The sequence below is a fragment of the Pogoniulus pusillus genome, chromosome 13 (assembly GCF_015220805.1).
Source record: "Pogoniulus pusillus isolate bPogPus1 chromosome 13, bPogPus1.pri, whole genome shotgun sequence".
NCBI classification, from domain to species: domain Eukaryota; kingdom Metazoa; phylum Chordata; class Aves; order Piciformes; family Lybiidae; genus Pogoniulus; species Pogoniulus pusillus.
This window is the reverse complement of record NC_087276.1, coordinates 16,252,058-16,278,326: the sequence shown is the minus strand read 5'-3', so window position 1 is coordinate 16,278,326 and position 26,269 is coordinate 16,252,058. Positions and strand designations below refer to the sequence as shown.

General features: G+C 55.6%; 1 protein-coding gene across 1 annotated transcript; it reads left to right on the top strand.

Moving 5' to 3' along the window:
- Positions 1 to 1,632: 1,632 nt before the first annotated feature.
- On the top strand, positions 1,633 to 24,960 carry CCNF (cyclin F). The gene is made up of 17 exons (XM_064153133.1): positions 1,633 to 1,703; positions 5,375 to 5,529; positions 6,843 to 6,949; positions 7,991 to 8,058; positions 8,796 to 8,989; positions 10,103 to 10,156; positions 10,621 to 10,725; positions 12,101 to 12,178; positions 13,187 to 13,338; positions 14,860 to 15,024; positions 16,757 to 16,880; positions 17,697 to 17,877; positions 19,570 to 19,657; positions 20,313 to 20,412; positions 21,343 to 21,473; positions 21,666 to 21,835; positions 24,252 to 24,960. Exons 1-17 carry the CDS (start codon positions 1,691 to 1,693, stop codon positions 24,644 to 24,646), a joined length of 2,280 nt encoding a protein of 759 aa, XP_064009203.1. The 5' UTR covers positions 1,633 to 1,690; the 3' UTR covers positions 24,647 to 24,960.
- The last annotated feature ends 1,309 nt before the right edge of the window (positions 24,961 to 26,269 follow it).

Sequence of the window (26,269 nt, the reverse complement as noted above, 5' to 3'; positions counted from 1 at the left end):
TTGCTTGGTGTGAGGGTGCTGGAGGTCTGGAGCAGGCTGCCCAGAGAGGTTGTGGGGTCTCTTTCTCTGGAGACTTTCAAGCCCCACCTGGATGTGTTCCTGTGTGAGCTGCCCTGGGTCACCCTGCTTTGCAGGGGGGGTTGGAATGGGTGATCTCTGGAGGTCCCTTCCAACACCTAACACTCTGCAATGCTGTGAAACAACAACAGCTCCTCTCCTTGCTGCTCTTTTCTAAGAGGCTCACAGAAGCCTTCAGGTGAGCTAAAGCAGTCACTGATCTTCCCTGCACTGCTTTGTTTGCCACCCGTTTTGATGGCTCCCTGCCCTCTGAGGGTCAGAGCTTCCCTCTGAATCCTTGACTCAGCATTGAACTTTGACTCCAAATTGTCTTCCTAATTCCCTCTGACCTTCACACAAGGCCATGAAGGGGCCAGAGCAGGGCTCTGTGCTGTGGGGGGATAGAGATGCTGTTCAGGATGAGGCCTTCCTGCTCCTCTTACTCCAGCGCTGATACAGTCAGGCTCTGGCTACTCAGGGTGGCACTAAATAAGGTGGCAATCAGGTGTTCAGAAAGCTGGAAGCCTTCTGCTGTGAGACCAGCTGGCAGAGTTGGGGGTGTTCAGCCTGGAGAGGGCTCCAGGGAGACCTTCTGGAGGCCTTGCAGTGCTTCAAGGGGCCAGAAGAGAGTGGGGACAGACTTCGGAGCACGGCCCAAAGTTACTGTGCCAGGACAAAGGGGTGATGGTTTGAGCTCAAAGAGGGAGATTCAGAACAGAGAGAAGGGAGAAATGTTTGGCACTGAGGGTGAGGAGAGCCTGTCCCAGGCTGCCCAGAGAGGGGGGAGCTGCCCCGTGGCTGGTACCACTGCAGCTCAGGTTGTGTGGGGCTGTGAGCAGCCTGCTTGAGTTGCACATGCCCCTGCTGGACGAGCTTTGAAGGCTCCTTCCAACACACCCCAGTCTGTGATTCTATGATTAAACAAGCCCGAAGCACTCCCTCGGCAGCTGCCTGGAGCCACTCCTACGGCCGGCCAAGCTGGTGGGTGGCAGTGCCAGCGCAGGTGGCCGCGGGTGAGCAGCACGGCAGAGGCCGGCCAGGCTGCAGCCATGGGGTCTACAGTCACTGGCCACGGCGGTATCCGGGCCACGCCGTGCCCGAGCCGCCGCCGCCGCCGCCGCGGGGCTCCGCTCAGCGCCGGATGGAGGCGACCCCGGCGGGGGCAGGGCGGCGGGCGGGGCCGGGCCGGGGCGGGCTGGCTGCGCGCATGCGCCGTGCCCCGGCAGCCGCCAACTGCCCCGATTCGAATTCGCATCTTGGGCGGCCAATCGCAGCTCGCGGTTCCAAAAGGGCTCCCGCCCCCCCTCGCCCGTCCCGGCCAATCAGAGCGCAGGCTGGGTTTAAAAAAAAAGTGCGCGCGGCGGGGGGGCGTGGCCCGGGCGCGCCTGGCCAATGGCGAGCGGGGGGCGTGCCCGCGGGTGGGCGGGCCTTGGGCGGGGGCGCGCGGCCTGCGCCTTCCCTGTGACCCGCGCCGGGCGCCGCGGGGGCGTGGTCGGCGCAGGGGGCGTGCCCAGCGTGCCAAGCCACGCCCCGCGCCGGCCGGTGCGGGCCCACCCCCTGGCGGTGCCGCTCATTCAGAGCCGCTGCGGGCGCGGTGCGGGTCGCTCTCGCTGGCTGGCTGCTGCGCGCCGCGATGAAAGCGGGAGGTGAGTGCGGGCTTGTCCACGGGGCTCTATGGGGGCCTGCTCCTTTTTTTGGCTTCCTCCCTCCCCTCAGCCCTAAGGAGTGCCAGCGGCTTCTAGGCGGCCTCTGCCCTCAGCCCCACTCCGAAACCCTCCTGACTAGGCTTTGGCGGTGTCATGGAGCCTCGCACCGGTGGAGCGAGACTCTGCCGGGCTAGCCCCGACGGGGACATCTCAGCTGCGGGACTCTGCGGCTTCTTGGCGGGGCGCTGGCGGCTGCGCGCCGAAATTCAAACGGCGGCGGCCGCGGGTGGCGGTGGAGCCGCGGCCTGAGCCGAGGTAGGGGCTGCCTGGGGAGGAGGTACGGGGAGTCGGAGTGGAGGCTTCCTGGGGCTTCCCAACCGCCCGCGGGGTGCTGCCTGCAGCCCCGGCGGCGGTCGGTGCCTCGGTGCCATGCTTCTAGGCCGTGCTTTACCTTTTCTCTGCCCTGACGATCCATGGCTGGGTCTGGGCACTCCTTGCTTCTCCCTTGGAAGCCAGGCGTTAGTAATCCTCGCCTGTGGCCACAGCAACCCCTTGCAGCGCTGCAGGCTAGGGACAGAGTGGCTGAAGAGCAGCCAGGCAGAGAGGGACCTGGGGGGTCAACAGGCGACTGAAGATGAGGCAGCAGTGTGCCCAGGTGGCAAAAGGCCAACGGCAGCCTGGCCTGTATCAGGAATAGTGTGGCCAGCAGGACCAGGGCAGTCCTTCTGCCCTTGTACTCAGCACTGGTTAGGCCACACTTTGAGCCCTGTGTCCAGTTCTGGGCCCCTCAGTTTAAGAAAGATGTTGAGGTGCTTGAATATGCCCAGAGAAGGGCAGCAAGGCTGGGGAGGGGGCTGGGGCACAGCCCTGTGAGGAGAGGCTGAGGCAGCTGGGGGTGTGCAGCCTGCAGAAGAGGATGCTCAGGGCAGACCTCATTGCTCTCTACAGCTACCTGAAAGGAGGTTGTGGCCAGGTGGGGTTGGGCTCTTCTGCCAGGAATTCAGTGACAGAAGAAGAGAACACAGCTTCAAGCTGTGCCAGGGCAGGTTTAGGTTGGACACTAGGAAGAAATTCTTCATGGAAAGAGTGATTGCCATTGGAATGGGCTGCCCAGAGAGGTGGTGGAGTCCCCATCCCTGGAGGTGTTTAAAGGGAGGCTGGATGAGGCACTTAGTGCTATGGGTTAGTTAATTAGAAGGGTTAGGTGATAGGTTGGATTCAGTCTTAGAGGCCTTTTCCAACATGGTTAATTCTGTGATTAACCTTTAGGCCACCTTCACTTTCTCTAGGTGCACACTGATGTATGGGAGACTCCTTTCAACAGGAGAAGTGGATTTGGCTCTAAGGATGGCTGGCACAGGTTGCTCAGAGCAGCTGTGGGCTCTCCATCCTCACAGACCCAAACCGACTGGACGTGGTCCTGCTGCAGCTGTCCCCACTGGGGCCGCTGAGGAGGGTGGCCTGGCTGATCTCCTGAGGTCTCTTCCAGCCCAAACCACTCTGCTTTTGTGAAGCATCGAATTGCTTCACAACTGTGATTTCCTGTCTTCTAAAGTTGGATTTTCCCTTCCCTGTGCTGCTAGGTCAGTCAGGTCTTCATACTGGTTTAACTGGTGTGCCAGCACAGGAGGCTGCTGCTATCTTTTTGATGGCAATGCTAATGCTGAAGAGCTCCAGAAGTGCCCATGGTGGGGAGGAGGATGCAGAGGACAGCTGTGTTCTGCTCTGTGCATGACAAAAAGGTTTTACTTTTGTGGGGATAGGGTTTCTCCTGGGATAGGTAGCAGGTAGATGCTACTGGCGAGATGCTGATTGCTGTTAGCTTGTGATGAGGATAATGAAGGGACTGCAACATCTGATAAGGAAAGGCCGAGAGCCTTGGAGCAGGATAATGAAGGGACTGTAACATCTGATAAGGAAAGGCTGAGAGCCTTGGAGCTATGTAGTCTGGAGAAGACAAGGCTGAGGGGGGAACCTGGAAAAAGCTGAGGGGTGGAGGGCAAGAAGCAGGGGCCAGTCTCTTTCTGGTGATGCCCAGTGGCAGGACAAGGAGAAGTGGATACAAATTGGAACCCAGGAAGCACCATCTCAACAGGAGGAGAAAGTTGCTTGGTGTGAGTGCTGGAGGCCTGGAGCAGGCTGCCCAGAAAGGTTGTGGAGTCTCCATCTCTGGAGAACTTCCAAGCTCCATCTGGATGTGTTCCTGTAGGACCTGCTCTGGTGTGGGGTTGGACTGGATGATCACTGGAGGCGCCTCCCAAGCCCAGCATTCCAGGATTCTGTGATCTTGTACCAGGCTGGTGGTTCTCTTCAGCAAACCTGAAGTGCTAACAATATTAATAGCTGATATGAACAAGAAAAGAGGTGTTGAGACATGGCTTACAGACCCCTTAGGAATCTGCTGGCTTCTCTTGAGGAGCCTGCCAAAAATCTAGACCACTGCTAACAGAAGAGCCTGCAGTGAGTGAGTCTGGTGCAGCAGCTCTGCTTTCAATAAGTCTGTGAGCTTCACATTGGCTCTACAGGTCTGTACACTCCTGAGGGTAAAGAAGCTCAGAGAGGTGAGAAGTTTCAACTGGCTGCAGCAGCTAAGAGCTGTGGCTCTTCTCTGCTCCAAGAGAAATGTACTAAGTTGCTTCACTGCTCTGACTGAAGCTGTGTGTGAAGAGCTGGAGGTGAATATGAGCTCTTGGGGTTCCCCTAAGGAAGGTTTAGACCCCGGAGATGTTAAGCAGCTAAAGGAGAGGAGCAGGTGAAAGGGGAGAAATATTCATGGGGAAAAATACTTAATCCTCTTAAAGTTCTCTGTCTTCACCTTGACCTTCCAGCTTTGGGGGAGAAAAGCTCTCTTGAGAGCTGCTTCATTTGTAGTTAAGGGACACGGATGAGCAATGGACTTGGCAGTGTTGAATTCCTGCTTGGCCTCAAGGATCTTGAAGATCTTTTCCAGCCTGAAGCAGAAGGACTCAGAACCGTTGGAGAGAGTCCAGAGGAGGCCATAAAGATGATCCAATGGCTGCAGCAGCTCTGCTGTGAGGACAGGCTGAGGGAGCTGGGGGTGTGCAGCCTGCAGAGAAGAAGGCTCCAGGGGGACCTTAATTTGCCTACCAGTAGCTGAAGGGGCTGCAGGAGAGCTGGGGAGGGACTTTGGACAAGGGCTGGGAGTGCCAGGCCGAGGGACAATGGCTTTGAGCTGGGAGAGGGGAGACTGAGAGTGGAGAGGAAGGAGAGACTGTTTGCAGTGAGGATGAGGAGACACTGGCACAGGTTGCCCAGGGAGGCTGTGGATGCCCCTTGCCTGGAGGTGTGTAAGGCCAGGCTGGATGATACCTCAAGCAACCTGGGCTGGTGGGAGCTGCCCCTGTCCAGGGCACAGGGTTGGAACTGGATCATCTTGAAGGTCTCTTCCAACCTATTCTATGAAGAAGACTTGAGCAGGAGCCTTCCCTTGTGAGCCTCTTGGCTTAACTGACTCAAGGGACTGAGTCACTCCTTACACTGTGGCTTCACCTTACAACATTACCTGCCCTCGGCTGCATTTCTCCACCCTTAATGTGCCTGAAGTGTCCCAGGCTGCAGTGAGGAGCTGCTCAAGTTCAGACACGTTTCTGTGTCCCCTCTGTGGGACTGCTCCATCCCTAACTGAGTTGTCCCCTGTTTTTCTTCCCCAGTGATTCACTGCAGGTGTTCCAGGTGCTTTTCTTTCCCCTCCAAGCGAAGGATCAGGAAGAGACCTCGTGTCCTGACGCTGCTAAGCCTGCCTGAGGACGTCCTGTTCCATGTTCTGAAAGGCCTCCCAGCTGAGGACATCCTTTCAGTCAGAGCTGTGAGTCTGATGCTGCTTCTCCTGCCACACACCATGCCTCATCTTTGCCGTGTGAGAGGGTTGGGTGCTCCTGTCAGGATAAAGCTGAAAGCCTCAAGTTGTGCCGGGGGAGGTTCAGGGCTGCTATTGGGAAAGCTGGTGGAGGGCCTTGAACACAAGTACAAAGGATGGTGGTCAACAGCTTGATGACAAGAGAGGTCCCTCAGGTGTCCCTGCTGGGACCAGTGCAGTTCAGTATCTTCATCAGTGATACAGAGAGCTGAGTGCTGTGGTTGATGAGACTGCAGGATGGGATGGAAGCATCCAGAGGGATCTGGACAGGCTGCAGAGTTGGCTAAGTCCTGCAAGGTCCTGCACCTGGGTCAGGGCAACCCTTGATGTCAATCCAGGCTGGGGGCTGATGAGGTTGAGAGCAGCCCTGCAGTGAAGGACTTGGGGGTGCTGGTGGGGGAGAAGCTGGACAGGAGCCAGCAATGGGCACTGGCAGCACAGAAGGCCAAGGGCAGCCTGGGCTGCATCCAAAGCAATGTGGGCAGAGATGGAGAGAGGGGATCCTGCCCCTGTGCTCTGCTCTGGGGAGACCTCACTGCAGAGCTGGAGGCAGCTATGGGGCCCTGAGCACAGAGAGTCCAGAGGAGGCCACAAAGATGATCAGAGGCTGGAGAAGCTCTGCTGTGGGGGCAGGCTGGGAGAGTTGGGGCTGTTGAGCCTGGAGAAGGCTCCAGGGAGATCTTAGAGTAGCCTTCAGGTAGCTGAAGTGGCTCTAGAAGAGCTGGGGAGCTACTGTGGAGAAGAGCTGGAAGTGCCAGGCTGAGGGACAGTGGTTTGAAACCAGAGCAGGGGAGATTAAGGTTGGACATCAGGAGGAAGTTGTGCACAGTGAGGATGGGGAGACACTGGCACAGGCTGCCCAGAGATGTGGCTGAGGCCCCATCCCTGGAGACATTCAAGGTCAAACTTGCTGTGCCCCTGGTTATCCTGCTCTAGTTGGAGGTGTCCCTGCTGCCTGCAAGGGGCTTGGACAACATGCCCTTGGAGAGTCCCTTCCATCCTGAATGCATTCTTGTGGTTCTGTGAAAGCAGACAGAGGCAGCCCTTCAGATTTTTGTGTCCCCCAACTCCAGAAGATCAGCAGCAGTGCAGGAGAGCTCCCTGCACATTCTCTGCAGTAGCTGTGCTCAAAAAATTAGTTTGATTAGGGAGGTAATGAACTGTGATCAACTTGTGATTAATTAGCTAACTGTCTAAAATTAGATCAGAACTATTTTTCTGTTGGTCTCTTTTATTTCAGTCCTCCTTTATCCACCTTGCAGGTGCACTCCCATCTGAAATACCTTGTGGACAACCATGCCAGCGTGTGGGCCTGTGCAAGCTTCCAGGAAATTTGGCCTTCTCCAAACAACCTGAGGATGTTTGAAAGGTGAGCTGCAAGAACTGGGGGCCTCTGAGCTTGTAGAAGAGGGTGTTTGAAGGCAGAGGTCTGCCTGGAGGCCTCTATCTAAGGGAGTGTCTCAAGGGATCAGTATATTCATCCTCACCCTGGATGAGGGCACTGGCACCCAGTTTGCTGATGGCATCAAACTGGGAGCAGAGCTGACACCCCCTCAGGCTGTGCTGCCTTTCAGCCAGACCTGTGGACAGGCTGAGAGTTGGGTGGGGAGGAATTGGGTGAGATCCAGCAAGGGCAAGGGGAGAGGCTGGCACCTGGGGAAGAACAACCACATGGAGCAGTACAGGCTCTGGGGAACAGCACCCACGGGTCCTGCTGGCCAGCAGGATGCCCATGAGCCAGCAGGGTGCCCTTATGGCCAAGGAGGCCAGAGGCATCCTGGGGTGGATTAGAAAGGCTGTGCTGAGTAGGTCCGAGAGGTTCTCCTCCCCTCTGCTCTGCCCTGCTGAGGCCAGTTCTGGGCTCCCCCTCAGGTCAAGCAGGAGCTCAGGAAACTGAGAGAGTTCATCCCAGAGCCCAAAAGCTGCTGCAGGCAGTGAACATCTCCTCTGAGGCTGAGGGAGCTGGGGCTGGGAGCAGAGGAGCCTGAGGGCTGCCCTCATTGCTGTGACAAAGATGTGCAGGGCTGGAGCAGGCTCTGCTCAGGGATGGGCAAGGACAGCACAAGGGGCACTGAGTGCCAGCTGGAGCAGAGGAGGTGCTGCAGGAACAGGAGGGGAAACTTCATCCCTGTGAGGGTGCTGGAGCCTGGAGCAGGCTGCCCAGACAGGCTGTGGAGTCTCCTTCTCTGGAGACTTTCCAAACCCACCTGGATGTGTTCCTGTGTGCCCTGCCCTGGCAGGGGGTTTGGACTGGATGATCTCCAGAGGTCCCTTCCCGTGTATCACTGTGATTCTGGGGTTGGTGAACACTGTCCACAGCTGGCCTCTGCTGAGCTGTCTTTGTTTGAAGATGTGAGATCGGAAGCTCCTACAGATTTCATCCTCAAAGTATCTTCTGTTTCCCACTCAGGGCTGCTGAAAGGGGCAACTTTGAAGCTGCTGTGAAACTGGGCATTGCCTACCTGTACAACGAAGGCTGTAAGTGGGGAAGCTTCTGCTTGGATCTGCTGTCTCCTCCCTCTCAAACACCGATGATTTTGTACCCAGGTTCCAGAGCAGGGAAGTGCAGAGCCAACCTGCTGCCTTCAGTGGGTGCTCAGGTTTCATTTACTATGAAAATAAGGCTGAGGGGAGACCTTCTAGGACTCTACAATTCTCTGGCAGAAGGCTGGAGCCAGCTGGGGGTCACACTTTCTCCTGAGGAACAAGTGACAGGATAAGAGGCAATGGACTCCAGTTGCCCCAAGGGAGGTTTAAGTTGGCCATGAGGAAAAAGTGTTCCTCCTCTCTTGCCATCTCCCTCATTTTGAAGGCTCTTGAGAGAAGATTTGAAATTAGGGAGGAGCAGATTTAGATTGGATGTGAGGAACAAGTTCTGCACCATGAGGCTGCTGGAACACTGGAACAGGTTGCCCAGGGAGGTAGTTGAGGTCCCATCCCTGGAGATATTCAAAGTGAGGCTCAACAGGGCTCTGGGCAACCTCATCTGGTGAGTGATTTGTACTGGATGAGCTTTGGAGGTCCCTTTCAACCCAAACCACTCAATGTTCAGTCTCTCCCTGGCTGTATCCTGCTGTCTCTAACTGAATGCCAAGCTGGCATTGTCACCTGTCAAGCTGGCATTGTCACCTGTCAAGCTGGCATTGTCACCTGTCAAGCTGGCATTGTCACCTGTCAAGCGGGCTGACTTCTGCCCCTCTCTCTCTCCTGCTCAGTGTCCATCTCTGATGAGGGGCGTGCAGAAGTGAATGGACTGAAGGCATCTCACTTCTTCAGCCTGGCAGAGAGGTTGAATATGTCTGCAGCCCCCTTCATCTGGCTCTTCATCCGTCCTCCCTGGTCCTTGAGTGGAAGCTGCTGTAAAGCTGTGGTCTATGAGAGCCTGAAGGCAGAATGCCAGCTGCAGAATGTAAGATTTGCTTCTGCCCTTCACTGGAACCAAGGCTAGAAGCTGCAGCTCCTTGTTCTTGAAAGTTTTTCTTCTCCCCAAGGAGCTCCTGTGCTGGATCTTGCTTCAATGAGTGTGGATCAATCCTTGTAATGAATTTCTTCCCACTCTCCAGTTCATCTCTCATGAGAGCCAGGGGCTTCTGCTGACCCTGCTGAGAGATTCAGCTCTGTCTCAGCTGAGAAAAGGGGGTGGGGGTGACCTGCTGGGAAGCAGCTCCAAGGAGAAGGACCTGACAATGCTGGGGGGCAACAAGTTCCCCAGCAGCTACCAATATGCACTTGGGGCCAAGAAGGGCAATGGTGTCCTGGGGGGCATTCAGAACAGTTGGGCAGCAGGGCAAGGGAGGTTCTCCCTCTACTCTGCCCTGTGATTAAGAGAGGCCACAGCTGGAGCCCTGGGCCCAGTCCTGGGCTCTCCAGTTCAGGAGAGACAGAGACCTGCTGGAGAGAGTCCAGGGCAGGCTGCAAAGCTGCTGAGGGGCCTGGAGCAGCTCTGGGAGGAGCAAAGGCTGAGAGCCCTGGGGCTGAGAGCCTGCAGAAGAGCAGCCCCAGAGAGTATCTCAGCAGTGCTCAGTAAGAGCTAAAGGAGCTGTGGGAGGCAAGAGGCTGGGTCCAGACTCTTGTCAGTGGTGCCCAGGGCCAGGACAAGGAGCAATGGGCACAAAGTGTCAGGCAGGAGGTTCCTGCTGAGCAGGAGGAGAAAGTTGTTTGTTGTGAGGGTGCTGGAGGCCTGGAGCAGGCTGCCCAGAGAAGCTGTGCAGTGTCCTTGTGTGGAGAGCTTCCAAGGGCAACTGGGCACTGTGCTGCTGTGGGTGCCCTGCTTTGGCAGGAGTTTGGACTGGGTGATCTCCAGAGGCCCCTTCCAATCCCACCCTGCTGAGATTCAGATTCTGACCAAGCTTGGCTACATACCTGATGAGCTGAGTGTAACAAAGGGAACTTAGGATTGCCAGAGGAGAAACACAAGGGTGAGGGAAGCTTGGAAAACAACCCAAATGCTAGTCTGAGTTAGCAGCACAATTTGCTCCTGTTCTGTGTCTTTAACCATGCTCTATCTTGATACTCTCTACAGGCTCAGAAAGGATCCATCCTCCACTGCCTGGCTAAGGTCTTGAGTCTCTTTGAGGTGAGCAGTGATGTGCTGGGCTCCTTGCTCTGGTGATGCTAAGGCTGCCTACCTTGATGTCATCAACGCCAGCCCAATGCTCTCCTGTTCCTTGGGTCCCCAGCAGCTCCACTCTGCTTAGTTTGTTGAATTTTTCCCAACTGAAACGGGTCTTGGCTTGCAGTGTTGTGTGTTCAGCTCTCAAAGGGAGCCTTCCACTCATTATCCACCTCAAAAGTCCATTACTTCAGTGGCCACCAAGCCACAAAGCTTTTCTGTGGCTGCTTCCTGAAGCTCGGATCTTCAAACAGCAGCCCTGAGTGGATGTGGGAGCACCTCTGAGAGTCCTCAGGGGATTCCCAGCTGCTTTGATTCTGCTCTGTGGCTTTCAGGACAGAGCTGTTGTGCAGCTTCCAAAAGGCTGGTGGGAGCTGGCATCCAGCTGGCCAGGCAGCAACCAACACCACCATGGCTTTTCTTCACAGGATGAAGAGAAAAGAAGAGAGTCCCTTGAAATGCTTGAAGAGTCTTCAAAGCTGGGTTGTTTAAACAGCTCCTACCTCCTCTGGGAAAGTAACAGAAAGGCTGCTGTAAGTAGGACTTTTCTTTGCCTCAAAACAGTTTCACTCTAAACTCTGGAGCTCTCTTACCTGTGGTGAATGTGCACCAAGACATAGCTGCTCCTCAGGGCTCAGCTTCAAAGAGAGCACTGAGCATTGGCTGCTCTTCAGAGCCAAGGAGAGCACTAAGAACTCCCTCAGATAACAGCCAGGCAGACACCAAAGCTTAAAAGTGAGTCTCCAAGCAGTTGTAGCCATAGTGCCAGCAGAAGCTCCTGCTGCAGGCATGGGCACTGCTGGCTGCAGGCACCCTGTGGCAGCAGGAGGAGGCTGTCAGTAATTCACTAGAATCATAGAATCAACCAGGTTGGAAAAGACCTCCAAGATCACCCAGTCCAACCTAGCACCCAGCCCTGTCCAATCAACCAGACCATGGCACTAAGTGCCTCATCCAGTCTTTTTTTGAACACCTCCACACAGCTTGCTTTGGGTTGGAAAGGACCCTCCAAGGTCATCTTGTCCATCCAGCCTGCAAGCAGCAGGAATGCCTCCAACTAGAGCAGGCTGCCCAGGGCCATATCAAGTCTGATCTTGCACATCTTCAGGGGATGGGGCCTCAACCACATCTTTGGGCAACCTGTTCTAGTCTCTTCCTACCCTCACTGGGAAAAATTTCTTTCTCATCTCCACTCTGTCTCCCCTCTCCCAGCTCAAAGCCATTGTCCCTTTTCCTGGCACTCCCAGCCCTTGTGCAAAGTCCCTCAGCTCTCCTGCAGCCCCTTTGGATGTTGAAATGCAGCTCTGAGGTCTTCTCCAGGCTTAACAGCCCCAACTCTCCTGGCCTGTCCCCACAGCAGAGGTTCTTCAGCCTCTGATCATTGTGGCCGCCTCTGGACCCTCTCCAGCATCTCCAGGTCTCCTGCATGGTGGGAGCCCCAGAGCTGGAGCAGACAATAAATCTGCCAGAGCTCTCTGGTGGAGTCCCAGGTGTCCTCTCTCATCTCCTGAGAGACCTTGGACAGAAACTGAGGGAAGTTTCTTAAACAGAGCATTGTTGTCTTAATGAGACAAGGGGCACAAAGTGGCAGCCAGGAGGTTCCATCTGATCAGGAGGAGAAAGTTGTTTGTTGTGAGGGTGCTGGAGCCCTGGAGCAGGCTGCCCAGAGAGGCTGTGGAGTGTCCTTGTGTGGAGAGCTTCCAAGGGCAGCTGGGCACTGTGCTGCTGGGCAAGCTGCTGTGGGTGCCCTGCTTGGGCTGGATGATCCCCAGAGGTCCCTTCCAACTCCTTCCATCCTATGTGAAGCTGCCTGGTTGCTGTGCTGCTGGTTGTACCCCCAGGCAGGGCTGTCTCTGGCACTCCAGACCTGCTGCTGCTGAAGTAAATCTTGTTTGCACTCCTCTTTAGATGTCAGATCCTGGCAGATACCTCCAAAGCCTCAGGAAGCTACGAGACTATGCAGCAAAGGGCTGCTGGGATGCACAGGTAAGGCTGACTTTTTTTTTTCCCAGGGAAAGAGTCTTTTTGGTCATTTCTGTGCTGCCTTTGGAGGTTTAGCCTCCTGCCTTTAGAAGCAGAACCCAAAATGCTGAGGTCTATCTCCATATGCATGTGTGTGCTGGTCTGCACCTCTATGCTACAGTCATCTGCTGTGGGTGCCCCTGATTCAGCAGGGGGGAGTTGGCCTAGGTGATCCCCAGAGGTTCCTTCTGACCCCATCTGTGTTGGAGGCTGTGTGTAAAGATGCATCTCTGGCTGGGATCAGAAGCCTGCCCCCAAAGAATGTCTGTGCTCAGCATTTCAGCTGAGCCAAGAGGCACTGCTGGAGGCAGTTCCTGTTCGCTTTGTTGCATAGAGTGGTTTGGGCTGGAAGGGACTTCAGAGAGCACCTCTCTATGGGCAGAGATACCTCTCAGCTACACTTGGTTGCACTCACCCAATCTGGCCTTGAACACCTCCAAGGAGAAGGCATCCATAGCCTCCCTGGGCAGCCTGTGCCAGACTCCCACCACCCTCACACTCAACAAGTTCTTCCTCAGCCCCACTCTAACCCTGCTCTGCCTCAGCTCCAAACCATTACCCCTTGGCCTGGCTCAGACACCCTCAGTAAAAGTCCTCTGCAGTCTTCCTGCAGGATCCCTTCAGGCACTGGCAGGCAGCTCTGAGGTCCTACTGGAGCCTTCTCCTCTCCAGGCTGCACACCCCCAGCCCCCTCAGCCTGTGCTCACAGCAGAGCTGCTGTGGCACTTGGATCATCTTTGTGGCCTCCTCTGGCCTCACTCCAGCAGCTCTGTGTCCTCCTTCTGCTGGGGACAGCAGCACTGGAGGCAGGACTGGAGGTGAGGTCTGAGCAGAGTCCAGGGCTACATTCCCCTCTTGCCCCCTACCCACACTGCTGTGGCTGCAGCCAGCACACAGCTGCCTGCTGGTTCTCTGCTACCCTGGTTTGAGTCTGCTAACAAATTCCACACTTCTGTGTTTTCTCTACTACAGATTGCTTTAGCCAAAGCCTGTGGGAATGGAAACCAGCTAGGATTAGAAGCCAAATCTTCCAGTGAAATGGTCTCTCAGATCTTTCAAGCTTCCCTTCCCATCAGCAAGCAAAGCATCTTCACTGTGCAGAAAGGAATGAATGAAACCATGAGGTAAAAACTTGGAGCCAGGAGTGAAGGCACAGAACAGAAACCTTTTGCCTGTTCCCTTTACAGAGATTCATAGAATCACAGAATGGGTTGGGTTGGAAGGGACCTTAAAGGTCATCCAGCTCCCATCAGCTCAGGTTGCTCAAGGCCTCATCCAGCCTGAGCCTGAACACCTCCAGGGAAGTTATGGATCACAGATCCATAGATCATTCTGTGATCCACAACCTCCCTGGACAACCTGTGCCAGTCTCTAACCATCCTCACTGCAAACAATTTCTTCCTCCTCTCCACTCTCAGTCTCCCCTCTCCCAGCTCAAAGCCATTGTCCCTCGGCCTGGCACTCCCAGCCCTTCTCCAAAGTCCCTCCCCAGCTCTCCTGCAGCCCCTTCAGATACTGGAAGGCTGCTCTGAGGTCTCCCTGGAGCCTTCTCCCGGCTGAGCAGTCCCAACTGTCCCAGCCTCAATTACATCTGTAGAGGAGGGGAAAAAAAATCCAGAATGAGGTCTGCTGGAAGATGGAAAGTTTTGCTTTCTCCTCCTGTGAGAGGTTCTATGTAGCCATATAAGCAGAGGGCTTCTCAGAGAGGAGGCATCAGAGCTGTTATCTCAAGCCTTGATGAATTGAAAAGGGTTTTATGTCCATTTTAAGTCCTGGACTCCATCAAGACTAACAAATTGTTAGGGAACTGTAGGCCTTGTTTGACTGTTTGGAGCTGTAGTTATTCTCCGGTTAGCTTAGGTGGCCTTTACCCTCCCATTTAATCCCAGAAGGGTTTGGATTGGATGGGACCTTTCAAACTCATCCTGTAGCCAGCAGGGACATCCCCAACGAGAGCAGGCTGTTCACAGCCCCACACAACCTGAGCTGCAGTGCTGCCAGCCATGGGGCAGCTCTCACCTCTCTGGCAGCCTGGGACAGGCTCTCCCCACCCTCACTGTCAAACATTTCTCCCTTCTCTCCACTCTCAATCTCTTCCAGTTCAAACCATCCCCCCTTGGCCTGCCACAACAGGCCCTTGTGAAGAGTCCCCCCACAGCTTTCTGATTGTGCCCTTGAAGCACTGCAAGGCCACCAGGAGGTCTCCCTGGAGCCTTCTCCCCTCCAGGCTGAACACCCCCAGCTCTGCCAGCCTGGCCTCACAGCAGAGCTTCCACCCTGCCAGCACTGCTGTGGCCTGGTCCTGCTGCAGAGGTCCCTGTCCGTGCTGAGCACTCCAGAGCTGCCCCAGCACTGCAGGGTGGGTCTCAGCAGGGATCCTCTCCTTATGCCAAGTGCCTGTTCCAGGGTAGCTTCTGCTGCCGTTTCTCAGCTAACTGAAGGACACTTCACCCTTTAGGGATCAAAGGCCTTTGTTTGCCAGCCCTCTTCTCAGTGCAGCAGGACTTTCTGGCGTGTCTTGGGGTGAAACCTCTTGGCCTGAACTTTGGAGTGCAGAAGGGATTTGGTCTGCAGGCATGGGGAGGATGCTCAGCAGGGGGCTGCCTGTGTCCTGACTGCACAGCCTCTGTCTGTTTCTTGCCCAGGTATATCCTGATCGACTGGCTGGTAGAAGTGGCTACCATGAAGGACTTCTCCAGCCTGTGCCTGCACATGACCGTGGGCTGTGTGGATCGGTACCTGAAGCTCAGACCTGTGCCCCGGGCTCAGCTCCAGCTGCTGGGCATCGCCTGCATGGTCATCTGCACACGGTAGGAGCTCTGCCTGCTGCCCCTCGCCCTGCCAACCCAGCGCTGCACAGCAACCTTTGGTTTCCCCTCCCTGCTAAGAATACTGGAAAGCATCTTTGTCCTCCCTCATCTGCCTCTTGCCTTCCTCTCCCCCTCCTTGCCCTCTTCTTTTCACCCCTCTTCCTCTCCCCCTCCTTGCCCTCTTCTTTCCACCCCTCTTCCTCTCCCCCTCCTTGCCCTCGTCTTTCCACCCCTCTTCCTCTCCCCCTCCTTGCCCTCTTCTTTCCACCCCTCTTCCTCTCCCCCTCCTTGCCCTCTTCTTTCCACCCCTCTTCCTCTCCCCCTCCTTGCCCTCTTCTTTCCACCCCTCTTCCTCTCCCCCTCCTTGCCCTCTTCTTTCCACCCCTCTTCCTCTCCCCCTCCCTTCCCCCTCCCCCTTCAACTATGCTCCCATGCAGTCACAGTCTCTGCAAACAAGACACAAAATAGGATCCCTTGAGCATGCTTCTCAATGTTCAGATGCTCCCCAGTGCCTCACTGGTCTCAATGCTTTCCATCAGCCATGGAAAGGTCCCACCCCATGGGCAGCATGAGAAACCCTGGAAGGAACACCTGCAATGGTGGTGCCACACACTTCAGTGTTGCCAACAGAATGGTGCTGAGGGATATCATTCTCCTGAGTCGGCTTCCTGAGTAGCTTGCATCTGAGAATGGAAGAGGTTTCCTATATGGGGAACTGGGAGGGTTCTGTTGCATGTAGAGTGGATTTAGAGCAACCTTGAAGAAAGACCTTTGGGGATGTTGGGTGCTGAGCAGCTCCCCAGAAGCCAGCACTGCCCTCATGCAGCCCAGCAGGCAGCTGTGTGCTGCAGCTAGAACAGTGTGGGCAGAGGGTAAGAGAGAGGATTGTGCCCCCTGGACTCTGCTCAGACCTCACCTCCAATCCTGCCTCCAGTGCTGCTGTCCCCAGCAGGAGGAGGACACAAAGCTGCTGGAGTGAGGCCAGAGAAGACCACAAAGATGATCCAAGTGCCACAGCAGCTCTACTGTGAGCACAGGCTGGGGTGTGCAGCCTGGAGAGGAGAAGGCTCCAGGGGGCCCTCAGAGCTGCCTGCCAGTGCCTGAAGGGATCCTGCAGGAAGGCTGCAGAGGACTTTTGCTGAGGGTGCCTGAGCCAGGCCAAGGGGGAATGGTTTGGAGCTGAGGCAGCAGGGTTAGAGTGGAGCTGAGGAAGAAGTTGTTGAGTGTGAGGGTGGTGAGAGTCTGGCAGAGGCTGCGCAGGGAGGCTGTGGAACACAGAATCACAGACTCTGTGATCACATTCTGTGATCCGCAACCTCCCTGGAGGTGCTGAAGGCCAGGTTGGATGAGGCCTTGAGCAACCTGGGCTAGTTGAGAGGCATCCCAGCCAATGACAGGGGGACTGCAGGAGATGCTCTTTGAGGGCTTTTCCAACCTGAACTATTCTGTCATCCTAGCAGATGGTTCCATCTTAAAGGAGAAATGAACGAGGAGCTCCTGGTCTATAGCTGGGGCAGTCTCTTCTGGAGCTGTTTAACCCTTTGCTCACCTTGGGTGCATTTTTCTGCCACAGAAACCTTAGTGCACAGGAGCACAAATTCTCTCTTCTGAGGCTGTTTGTTCCTGTTTAGCAGGGGCCTTGGCAGCGTTGGGTTGGTAGTTGGACTCTGTGAGCTTGAAAGGGTTTTCCATCCCGAGGAGGTCTAAAATCATCTCCTCTTTGGTGTTCCAGCTTCATCAGCAAGGAGATCCTGACGATCCGGGAAGCTGTGTGGCTGACAGACAACACCTACAAGTATGAAGACTTGGTGAGAATGATGGGGGAGATCATCTCTGCCCTGGAAGGAAGGATAAGGGTGAGTTTGGAATGGATTATTTCACCCCTTGGCCTCCCTGGAGGTGCTGAAGGCCAGGATGGATGAGGCCTTGAGCAACCTGGACTGGTGGGAGGTGTCCCTGCCCATGGCAGGAGGATTGGAGCTGCATGTTCTCTAAGGTCCTTTCCAACCCATTCCACGAGTCTGTTGGGATGAGCACTTGTCCTTCCCTAAGATGCTGAGGTTTTGTGCAGGAGGATATTTGTACTCCAGGGCATGCAGACACCAATCCCTCTGCCTGTCCTCAGGGGCTAACACTTAGGTTTTCCGAGGCTGCTTTGTACTTTCACTGGAGAATGTTTCAGGGTCAGTGCAGCAGTGAAAAACCCAAATCAGCACAGCTGCCCAATGGAATGAAAACTTCCTGCTCCTCTGCTGGCTCCAGACATGCTGAGGGATCTAGGGCAGCTCTGGGAGGAGTAAAGGCTGAGAGCCCTGGGGCTGAGAGCCTGCAGAAGAGCAGCCCCAGAGGGCATCTGAGCAATGCTCAGCAAGAGCTAAAGCTGTGGGGGGCAAGAGACTGGAGTCAGGCTCTTGTCAGTGGTGCCCAGGACCAGGCCAAGGGGCAGTGGGCACAAAGTGGCAGCCAGGAGGTTCCAGCTGAGCAGAAGGAGAAAGTTGTTTGTTGTGAGGGTGCTGGAGGCCTGGAGCAGGGAGTTGGGCTGGATGATCTCCAGAGGTCCCTTCCAGCCCCACCCTGCTGGGCCTTTGTTGAAGCAGCCTTTGCTCAAAATGACTGCTCTACACCCTTGGTGCTTGCCTTGTGTTTCCAACCTTGGGTCTTCTCTGCACTAGATCCCTACCATTGTGGACTACAAAGAAGTTCTGTCCAACATAGTCTCTCTGGAGAGAAGAACTCTTCACCTTTACAGCTTCATCTGTGAACTCTCAGTCTTGAACACCAGCCTCTGTGTGTACTCTCCAGCTCAGCTGGCTGCTGCAGCACTGCTGCTGGCTAAGATCCTGCACAGGCAAGGTGAGAAACCCTTCCTTAGGTGGAGCTGCAGCAGGGTTGGTTGATGCTTGGGTCTTGCAGGCAGCCTTTGGAGTGGAGTTTTGGTTTGTGTCAAGATATTAAGAGTTGAGCTCAAGTCAACCTCATGAAGTTCAACAAGGCCAAGTGCAAGGTCCTGCAGCTGGGCCAGGGCAATCCCAAGCACAAATTCAGGCTGGGGCTGAAGGGTTGGAGAGCAGCCCTGAGGAGAAGGCCTTAGGGTGCTGGGGGGTGCAGAGCTGAACAGGAGCTGGCACCCAGCACTGCCAGCCCAGCCTCAGCCTGTCCTGGGCTTATCCCCAGCAGCAGGGGCAGGGAGGGGATTCTACTCCTCTGCTGTGCCTGCTGAAACTTCCTGCTGTGGTGCTGGGGCAGCTCCTGAGTGCTCAGCACAGACAGGGACCTGCTGCAGCAGGGCCAGAGGAGGCCACAGCAGTGCTGGCAGGGTGGAAGCTCTGCTGTGAGGCCAGGCTGGGAGAGTTGGGCTTGGTCAGTCTGGAGAAGAGAAGGCTTCATTGAGACCTTAGAGCAGCCTGCCAGTGCCTGAAGAGAGGTACAGAGAGCTGGAGAGTCAAAGGCATGAAGTGACAGAGTGAGAGGCAATAACTTTGAGCTGGAGGAAGCTGGATTTAGATGAGACATTAGGAAGAAAATCTTCACCGTAAGGATGCTGAGACACTGGAACAGGTTGACCAGAGAAGATACAGAGGCTCCAAGCCTGGAGGTGTTCAAGGCCAGGTTGGATGAGGCCTTGAGCAACCTGGGCTAGTGGGAGGTGTCCCTACCCCTGGCAGGAGGTTGGAGCTGGATGATCTTTGAGGTCCTGCCCAGCCCAGTCTGATTCTATGGCTCTGGCTTGGCTGGGGGATTGGAACTGAAGAGGGAGGTAGGACAGGTGTGAGACTTCAGAAGGAGCTGTGGAGTTAAGGCTCTCCTACCTCTCAGTAGTGACGATGAACAACAACATTAGCATCAGTCTGGGCAAGCTTTGTGTTGAAGGAGACTGAAGACTTCAGTGCTGAGCTCTGACCTCAGCTGGGCAGTGAAAGCCATCCCTGAAGCCACCTCTGAACCAGCCCTGTACAAGCTTAAGCTTGTGAAAATCAGGATCTACACTCCACAAAAACAACCACCACCACCTGTCTGATTACAGAACTGGCAAGCTTGGTGAGGTGGTGCCCATCTCTTGTCTTCTCACCCTTCTGGAGTGTGTCCAGAGAAGGGCCACGAGGGTGAGCAGGGGGCTGGAGCTGCTCTGCTCTGAGGACAGGCTGAGAGAGGTGGGGCTGTTTGGTCTCTAGAGGAGGAGGCTTCAGGGAGACTTTATTGTGGCCTTCCAGTATCTGAAGTGGGCTACAAGAAAGCTGCTGAGGGACATTGTAGGGTGTTGGGTAGTGATAGGACTGAGGGAAATAGAGCAAAACTAGAAGTGAGTAGGTTCAGATTGGATGTTGGGAAGAAGTTCTTCACCATGAGGGTGCTGAGGCACTGGCACAGGTTGCCCAGGGAGGTGTTTGAAGCCTCATCCCTGGAAACTTTTAAGATCAGGCTGGATGTGGTTCTAGGCAAACAGGGTTAGTGTGAGATGTCCCTGCCCATGTCAGGGGAGTGGGAACTGGATGATCCTGGAGGTCTCTTGTGGCCCTAACAGTTCTGTGATCTCCTGCCCTGCAGCACACCCCTGGAGCAGCCAGCTGGCTGACTGCACTGGCTTCTCCCTCGAAGACCTCTTGCCCTGTGTGCTGAGCCTCTACCAAAAGTGGTAAGAGTTCTGGGAGCCTCTTGGGGAGGACAGAGGAGTGTCTGGATTCCAGCTCTGGCAGATCTGCCCTGTCTGTACACTCAGCCCTTGCCAGGGAAGGGGGTGGTGGCTCTGGAAGCTGCCTTGCTCCCCCTCTACGGGCACTGAGGTGCCAGCTGAGGGCCAGCTTGGTCTGCTTCTCTCTGCTGCTGGTGGTCCTCAAAGGCTGGCATGGTTCAGCTTGTCAAACACCTCATCTCAGAGGAGTGCAGCTGGTTTGGTGGGGAGCTTCAGAAAGACTTCCAGCAGCAGAAGTAGCTCATTTCATAAAGAGCGTTAAGGCTTTAGCTTGAGAACCATGAATGGAACTAGATGCTCACAAGCTGAGAAACTTGAGTGTCCTGGCCAGCTGCTGAGCAGCTCTGCTGGCACCAACCTGCTTCAACTGGAGCTGAGAGGGAGGGGCAGAGGGCGTCGAGAAAGAGGGGCAGGGGGAGCTCAGAGCAGGGGAGGGAGAGGGGCAGGGGGAGCTCAGAGCCAGGGCGCCAGGAATAGGGGCAGGAGGAGCTGAGGGGCAGGGAGGGAGCCGAGTGGCAGAGGGCCTCTTCCCCCAGGGGCCAGGGTCTGTTGGGGTCTCTCCTCACCCTGCCAGACTGAGCTGCTCCTCTCTCTCCAGCTTCCACGACGACATCCCCAAGGACTACCGGCAGGTGTCCCTGACCGCTGTCAAGCAGCGCTTCGAGGACGAGCGCTACGAGGAGATAGGCAAAGAAAAGGTGGGGGCAGCTCTGAGCCTACTCTGGCACCCAGGGCACAGCTGCCACGGGGCCAGGGATGGCTTCCAGCAATGGGCAGAGAAGTCTCACTGCAGGCTTGTGGAGGAGAGAGTCCCTAAATGCAGTGGGAGCTGGGGACTTCGGAGGGACTGGAGCTGCTCTGTGGAAGGGCTCACAAGGGGAGGTGAATCCTAGGGAAGAAACAACAGAGGGTGAGGTTTCTGCTCCCAGAGTCACAGATTGCACTGGGTTAGAAGGGACACTTAAAGTGCATCTTGTCCAACCCCCTACAGTCAGCAGGGAGACTTCCAACTAGAGCAGGCTGCCCAGGGCCTCTCCTCCTACTCTGTGCTGCAAGGCCACATTCAGAGCCCTGGGTCCAGTTCTGGGCTTCCAAGTTCAGGAGAGACAGAGACCTGCTGGAGAGAGTCCAGGGCAGGCTGCAAAGCTGCTGAGGGGCCTGGAGCAGCTCTGGGAAGAGCAAAGGCTGAGAGCCCTGGGGCTGAGAGCCTGCAGAAGAGCAGCCCCAGAGGGTATCTGAGCAATGCTCAGCAAGAGCTAAAGGAGCTGTGGGGGGCAAGAGGCTGTGGCCAGGCTCTTGTCAGTGGTGCCCAGGGCCGGGGCAAGTGGCAGCCAGAAGGTTCCAGCTGAGCAGGAGGAGAAAGTTGTTTGTTGTGAGGGTGCTGGAGGCCTGGAGCAGTCTGCCCAGAGAGGCTGTGGAGTGTCCTTGTGTGGAGAGCTTCCAAGGGCAGCTGGGCACTGTGCTGCTGGGCAAGCTGCTGTGGGTGCCCTGTTTTGGCAGGGTGTTAGGCTGGATGATCTCCAGAGGTCACTTCCAGCCCCACCCTGCTGGGACTGTAGGACTCTGGTGCTGTGACAGCCTCCACCTGGGCACCTCTCTAACTGCCCATGGCTCTCTTTGCTTTGCAGATGATGAGCTACAGCCAGCTCTGCTCCTTGCTGGGTGTGAAGCAGGAGGACCCAGAGCCCAGTCCCTTGCACACAACCATGGTGGAAATTCAGCCTTTCCTCAGCTCTCCCTGTGGCAAGAGAACTAAAAGGTCAGTATCAGGCATCCCTGGCAGTGCTGCTGAGCATCAGCATGAGCTCTGCCTCCTCTCTGCCACCTTGAGGCTTCAGCCTCTCAGTGTGATCAGTTTTCCTGCCATGACCTTGAACATAGCTGTTTTAAGAGTTGGGGGTGAAGAACTTGGCTTCTAACAGATGCCTTCTTCTGGATGCTTTTCCTGCAGGAGGAGGGAAGATAGCATTCAGGATGACAGAGGCAGCTTTGTGACTACCCCCACAGCAGAGCTCTCTACCCAGGAAGAAAGCCTCCTGGATAACTTCCTAGACTGGAGCCTGGATACCTGCTCTGGCTACGAGGGGGATCAGGAAAGTGAAGGCGAGAGAGATGGAGATGGTGAGGGTTTGGTTCTCCTTGCAACAAGAGAATTCCATCTGTCAGGTCTTCTTTGCTTGAAGCTCTTTCTCAGGCTACTGAAGGCTCAACATTGAGCTGTAGACCAGCTGGAGAGAAGCTTTTCTGTGTGGCTGTAGCTCTTACAGGATTGCAGAGCTTCTGTTCTGTTCTGTGCTGCTGCAGGGCTCCAGAGACTCATGGAATAGGTTGGGTTGGAAGGGACCTTCAAGGTGATCCAGCTCCAACTCCCTGCCATGGGCAGGGACACCTCCCACCAGCACAGGTTGCTCAAGGCCTCATTCAGCCTGACCTCCAGCACCTCCAGGGAGGTTGAGGATCTACCATCACATTCTGTGACTCTGTGATCCACAACCTCCTTGGGCAACCTGTGCCAGTCTCTCCTCACCCTCACTGCAAACAATTTCTTCCTCACCTCCACTCTGTCTCCCCTCTCCCAGCTCAAAGCCAATGTCTCTCAGCCTGGCACTGCCAGCTCTTGTCAAAAATCCCTCCCCAGCTCTCTTGGAGCTTCTTCAGCTACTGGAAGGCTTCTCTGAGGTCTCCCTGGAGCCTTCTCCAGGCTCAGCAGCCACAGATCTCTGTCTAGCTCCCTGCTGCGGGGAGGTTGGAGTAGATGATCTCTGAAGTCCCTTCCAACCTGAGCCATTCTGGGGTTGAGTTCCATGGGTGGCCCTCAGTGCTGTGCAGTGAGCACAGGGGACAAGCTGCTGTGCACAGGCAGCTCCAGCAGCACCTCCATCCACCAAAGTGTTCCTGGGGGGCACAGCAGCTGCTGGCATGGAAGAGCAGCAGGAGCCAGGGGATATTTAGTTGCTCTTTAAGCCCAGACGTGTTTGGAGTTAGGAAGTTGCAATCCTGCTGTCAGCTTTTGTCCCTGATTCCTTCTCCCCCTCACAGCTGTTTCTGTCAACTAACAATAAGATTAAGCAGCAAACAGAACACTGAGAATCAGCTCCAGGCAAGCTAAAATAGCAGCAGGAGATGCTCCTTGAGTCATAGAATGGCTCAGGTTGGAAGGGACCTCAAGATCATCTACTCCAGCCCCCTGCCATGGGCACAGACACCTCCCACCAGCACAGGTTGCTGAAGGCCTCCTCCAGGCTGGCCTTCAGCACCTCCAGGGAGGCAACATCCACAACTTCCCTGGGCAACCTGTGCCAGTCTCTCCCCACCTTTTCTGCAATCAATTTCTTCCTCCTCTCCACTCTCAGTCTCCCCTCTCCCAGCTCAAAGCCATTGTCCCTCGGCCTGGCACTCCCAGCCCTTGTCCAAAGTCCCTCCCCAGCTCTCCTGCAGCCCCTTCAGCTACTGGAAGGCTGCTGTGAGGTCTCCCTGTAGCATTCTCCAGGCTGAACTCTCTCAGCCTAGGGTTTGTGGTTGCTTTTTGGTTCAAAGTGCCTGTGCTTTCAGATGCTACTGACAGTGGGCTAAAGGTGCTGAGTCAGCAGCACAGCTGACCTGCTGGTTCTGGGGCTGGCTGTTTTCTGAACACCTCTTGGAACCCATCAAAACTGTTTGAGGTGGGGAAAAGTTCTTGCTTTAAAGGAGGGTTAGATCTCAGTGCTCTGCCCTCTCCTCCAAGCATAAGGAGATGTAAGTTTTGTGCTCTCGCTTGGTTCTGTGCTAAAGCATGGAGTGGAATCATAGAATGGTTTAGGTTGGAAGGGACCTCAAGGATCATCCAGCTCCAACCCCCAGCCATAGGCAGGGACACCTCCCACTACAGCAGGTTGTTCAAGGCCTCATCCAACCTGGCCTTAAACACCTCTGGTAAGGAAGCAGCCACAACCTCCCTGGGCAGCCTGTGCCAGTGTCTCACCACCCTCACTGTAAAGAACTTCCTCCTAACATCTAATCTAAATGTCCCCTCTGCCAGTTGAAAGCCTTTACCCCTCGTCCTGCCATTACAAGACCTTGTAAATAGTCCCTCCTCAGCCATAGAATCAGAATGGTTTGGGTTGGGAGGGACCTTCTAGATCAGCCAGTTCCAACCCCTATGCCATGGGCAGGGATGTTCCTGGTTGCTCAAGGCCATGCCATGAAATCACAGGTATTTTTGGGTTGGAAAAGATCTCCAAGGTCAAGTCCAACCAGCAATCCAACACCACCATGTCCCCAAGTGTCATGTACACCTCCAGGGATGGAAGTTTGAGAGACCTGTTCTAATGGGAGGGGTCCCTGCCTATGGCAGGGGGTTGGAACTGGATGAACTTTGAGGTCCCTTGCAACCCAAACCGTTCCATGATGGGGACTCCACCACCTCCTGTGGCAAACTATTTTAAGCCCTTCCATGCTTGCAGCCTCCACAACTTGTGTGGACAGCCTGTTCCCAGAGCCTCACCATCTTCCTCACTGCCCAAAGCCAAAGTAACCTTTTCCTTCTCCCCCCCTGCAGTGACTGGTCCCAGTGGGATCCTGGACGTGACGGTGGTGTATGTGGACCCTGCCGAGCACTGCTGCCAGGACTCCAGCGACGAGGACAGCCTGGCTGGGGAGTGGGCCCCCCACAGCCCCTCGGCCTCTCTCAGCCCCACCAACCCTCAGCTGGAGGCCAGCTCAGGCTACTCTTCTGTCCACAGTGCCAGCCCTGCCTCTCCTGGAGGAGGCAGGCTGGGAGCACCTCTCACATCTACCTCAGCGCTGGCTCTGAGCAGGGGGCCCTGCCTGCCCCCCTCCCTGCAGCCCTGTTTACAGCCCAGCCAGGCCAAGTGTGACAGAAGGCAAGTCAAGAGAAAAAATGTGGCAGGCCACAGTGAAGAAAGGCTCACCTTGGGCTTCCTGAGCCTCTGATTGCTTCCTCCTCTTTCCCTGGGAGCAGGCTTCCTGTGCCAGGGGTACAGGGGTGAGAGTGAATCCTTGTCAATACCTCCAAGAAGAGTCCTTCCCCTCAGCTCTGCCTGACCCTGGCCTCTAACTCTGTAGCTTCTGGACCCTTTCCTTCTTCCATAGCTGCCTTTTGAAAGTACTCCCTCTTGGCTGATTCTCTGCAAGCTAATCCTCCTCCTCCTCTGGAATGTTAGAGCTCCTCTTTGCCCTGGTGAGAGAGAAAAGAACCTGTCCTGTCCCTTGCCTTGCTCTGAGGCCCTGGCACCCTAAAAGAACAAGGAACTATGCTTGAATTCCTCCACTTGAAAAGACCTTCCTGCGGTGCTGCCCCCTTCTGGCCAGGTCCCATCTCCCTCCTCCTGTCTATCGTTTGCTGCACTGACACAAGGTTTTTAATGGATACAAGCAAGGGGTAAATGAAGGCTCCCTGCAGGCCTGAGCTGCTCTCCTACCTACCTCTCAGCTGTGATTTTAAAGCCCATCTGCTTCTGGCTCTAGTTGCCATGAGAAATCCTCCTGTGCCTTACCTGCCTCACTGCCCACTCCTCCAGGACCTCTGGGAACTTTGGGTCTCTGCTGGAACCGCAGCTGAGTGGCCACCTCCAACCTGTGGCCCCCTTCCGCTTCCTGTCCTGCAGAGCCTTCCTTGCTCTTGCTCTTCCTGCCCTCAAGGCAGGCATCATTCAACTGAACACTAGCAGCAGTGCAGCCAGGGCAGGCAGTTGGTCCTGCTAAGAGCCATCAGCTCAGCCTTGCTGCTGCCTCCTGAGCTCCAAGGGCAAGCAGCTGCTTCTCTGAGCACAAGTCAAAGCTGTGCTGCTTCAGTAAGAGTTTGAAGGACCCAACTCCACTGACCTCAGCCTAGCAAGCCTGGGCTACAGCTCCTTCAAGAGCCAACCCTTCTCCTCACTGAAAGTACCAAGGTACCAGGCTGCCAGCAGCCAGCACTGCCTGGAACACTGGGACTGGGCTGCCTGGGAGCTCCTGTGGCAGGGGGCAGCAGCTCAGCCACAGGCAGTGGAGTGAAGTTTTTATAAAAGAAGGTTTTGTAATACAGCTGCCTCCCTCTCTTGCTGCAGCCACCAGCTTGGGGAAGTGGGGGGGTGCTCGGGGGGGAAGGATGAGCTTCGCTCTCTGAGCCAAGCTCTGGCCATGATGTTAGAGCTGGGCCTGCCTGCAGGGGATTTAGCTTCCTCTCACAGAGTCTTTTTTTGGTCGTTTGGGGTGGAAGAAACCTCTAAAATAATCCAGTTCAAGCCTTGCCCCAGCACTACCCCACCACTGCTGACCCATGGCCCTCAGCACCACAGCTCCATGACTCTGAAACCCCTCCAGGGACAGGGGCTCCACCGTGGCCCTGAGCAGCTTCTTCCAGGCCATCACAACTCTTAGAAGAGAGAAATTGGTCCTCATGGCCAACCTAAATGGCCTCCAGTTGCCTCAGGGGAGGTTTATCTCATCCTGTCACTTGTTCCTTAGGAGTGGAGTCCAACTCGCACCTGGCTGCAGCTCAGGGAGCTGTAGAGAGCAGTGAGGTCTCCCCTCAGCTGCCTCTTCAGCCTGAACCACCTCCAAGTCCCTCAGCTG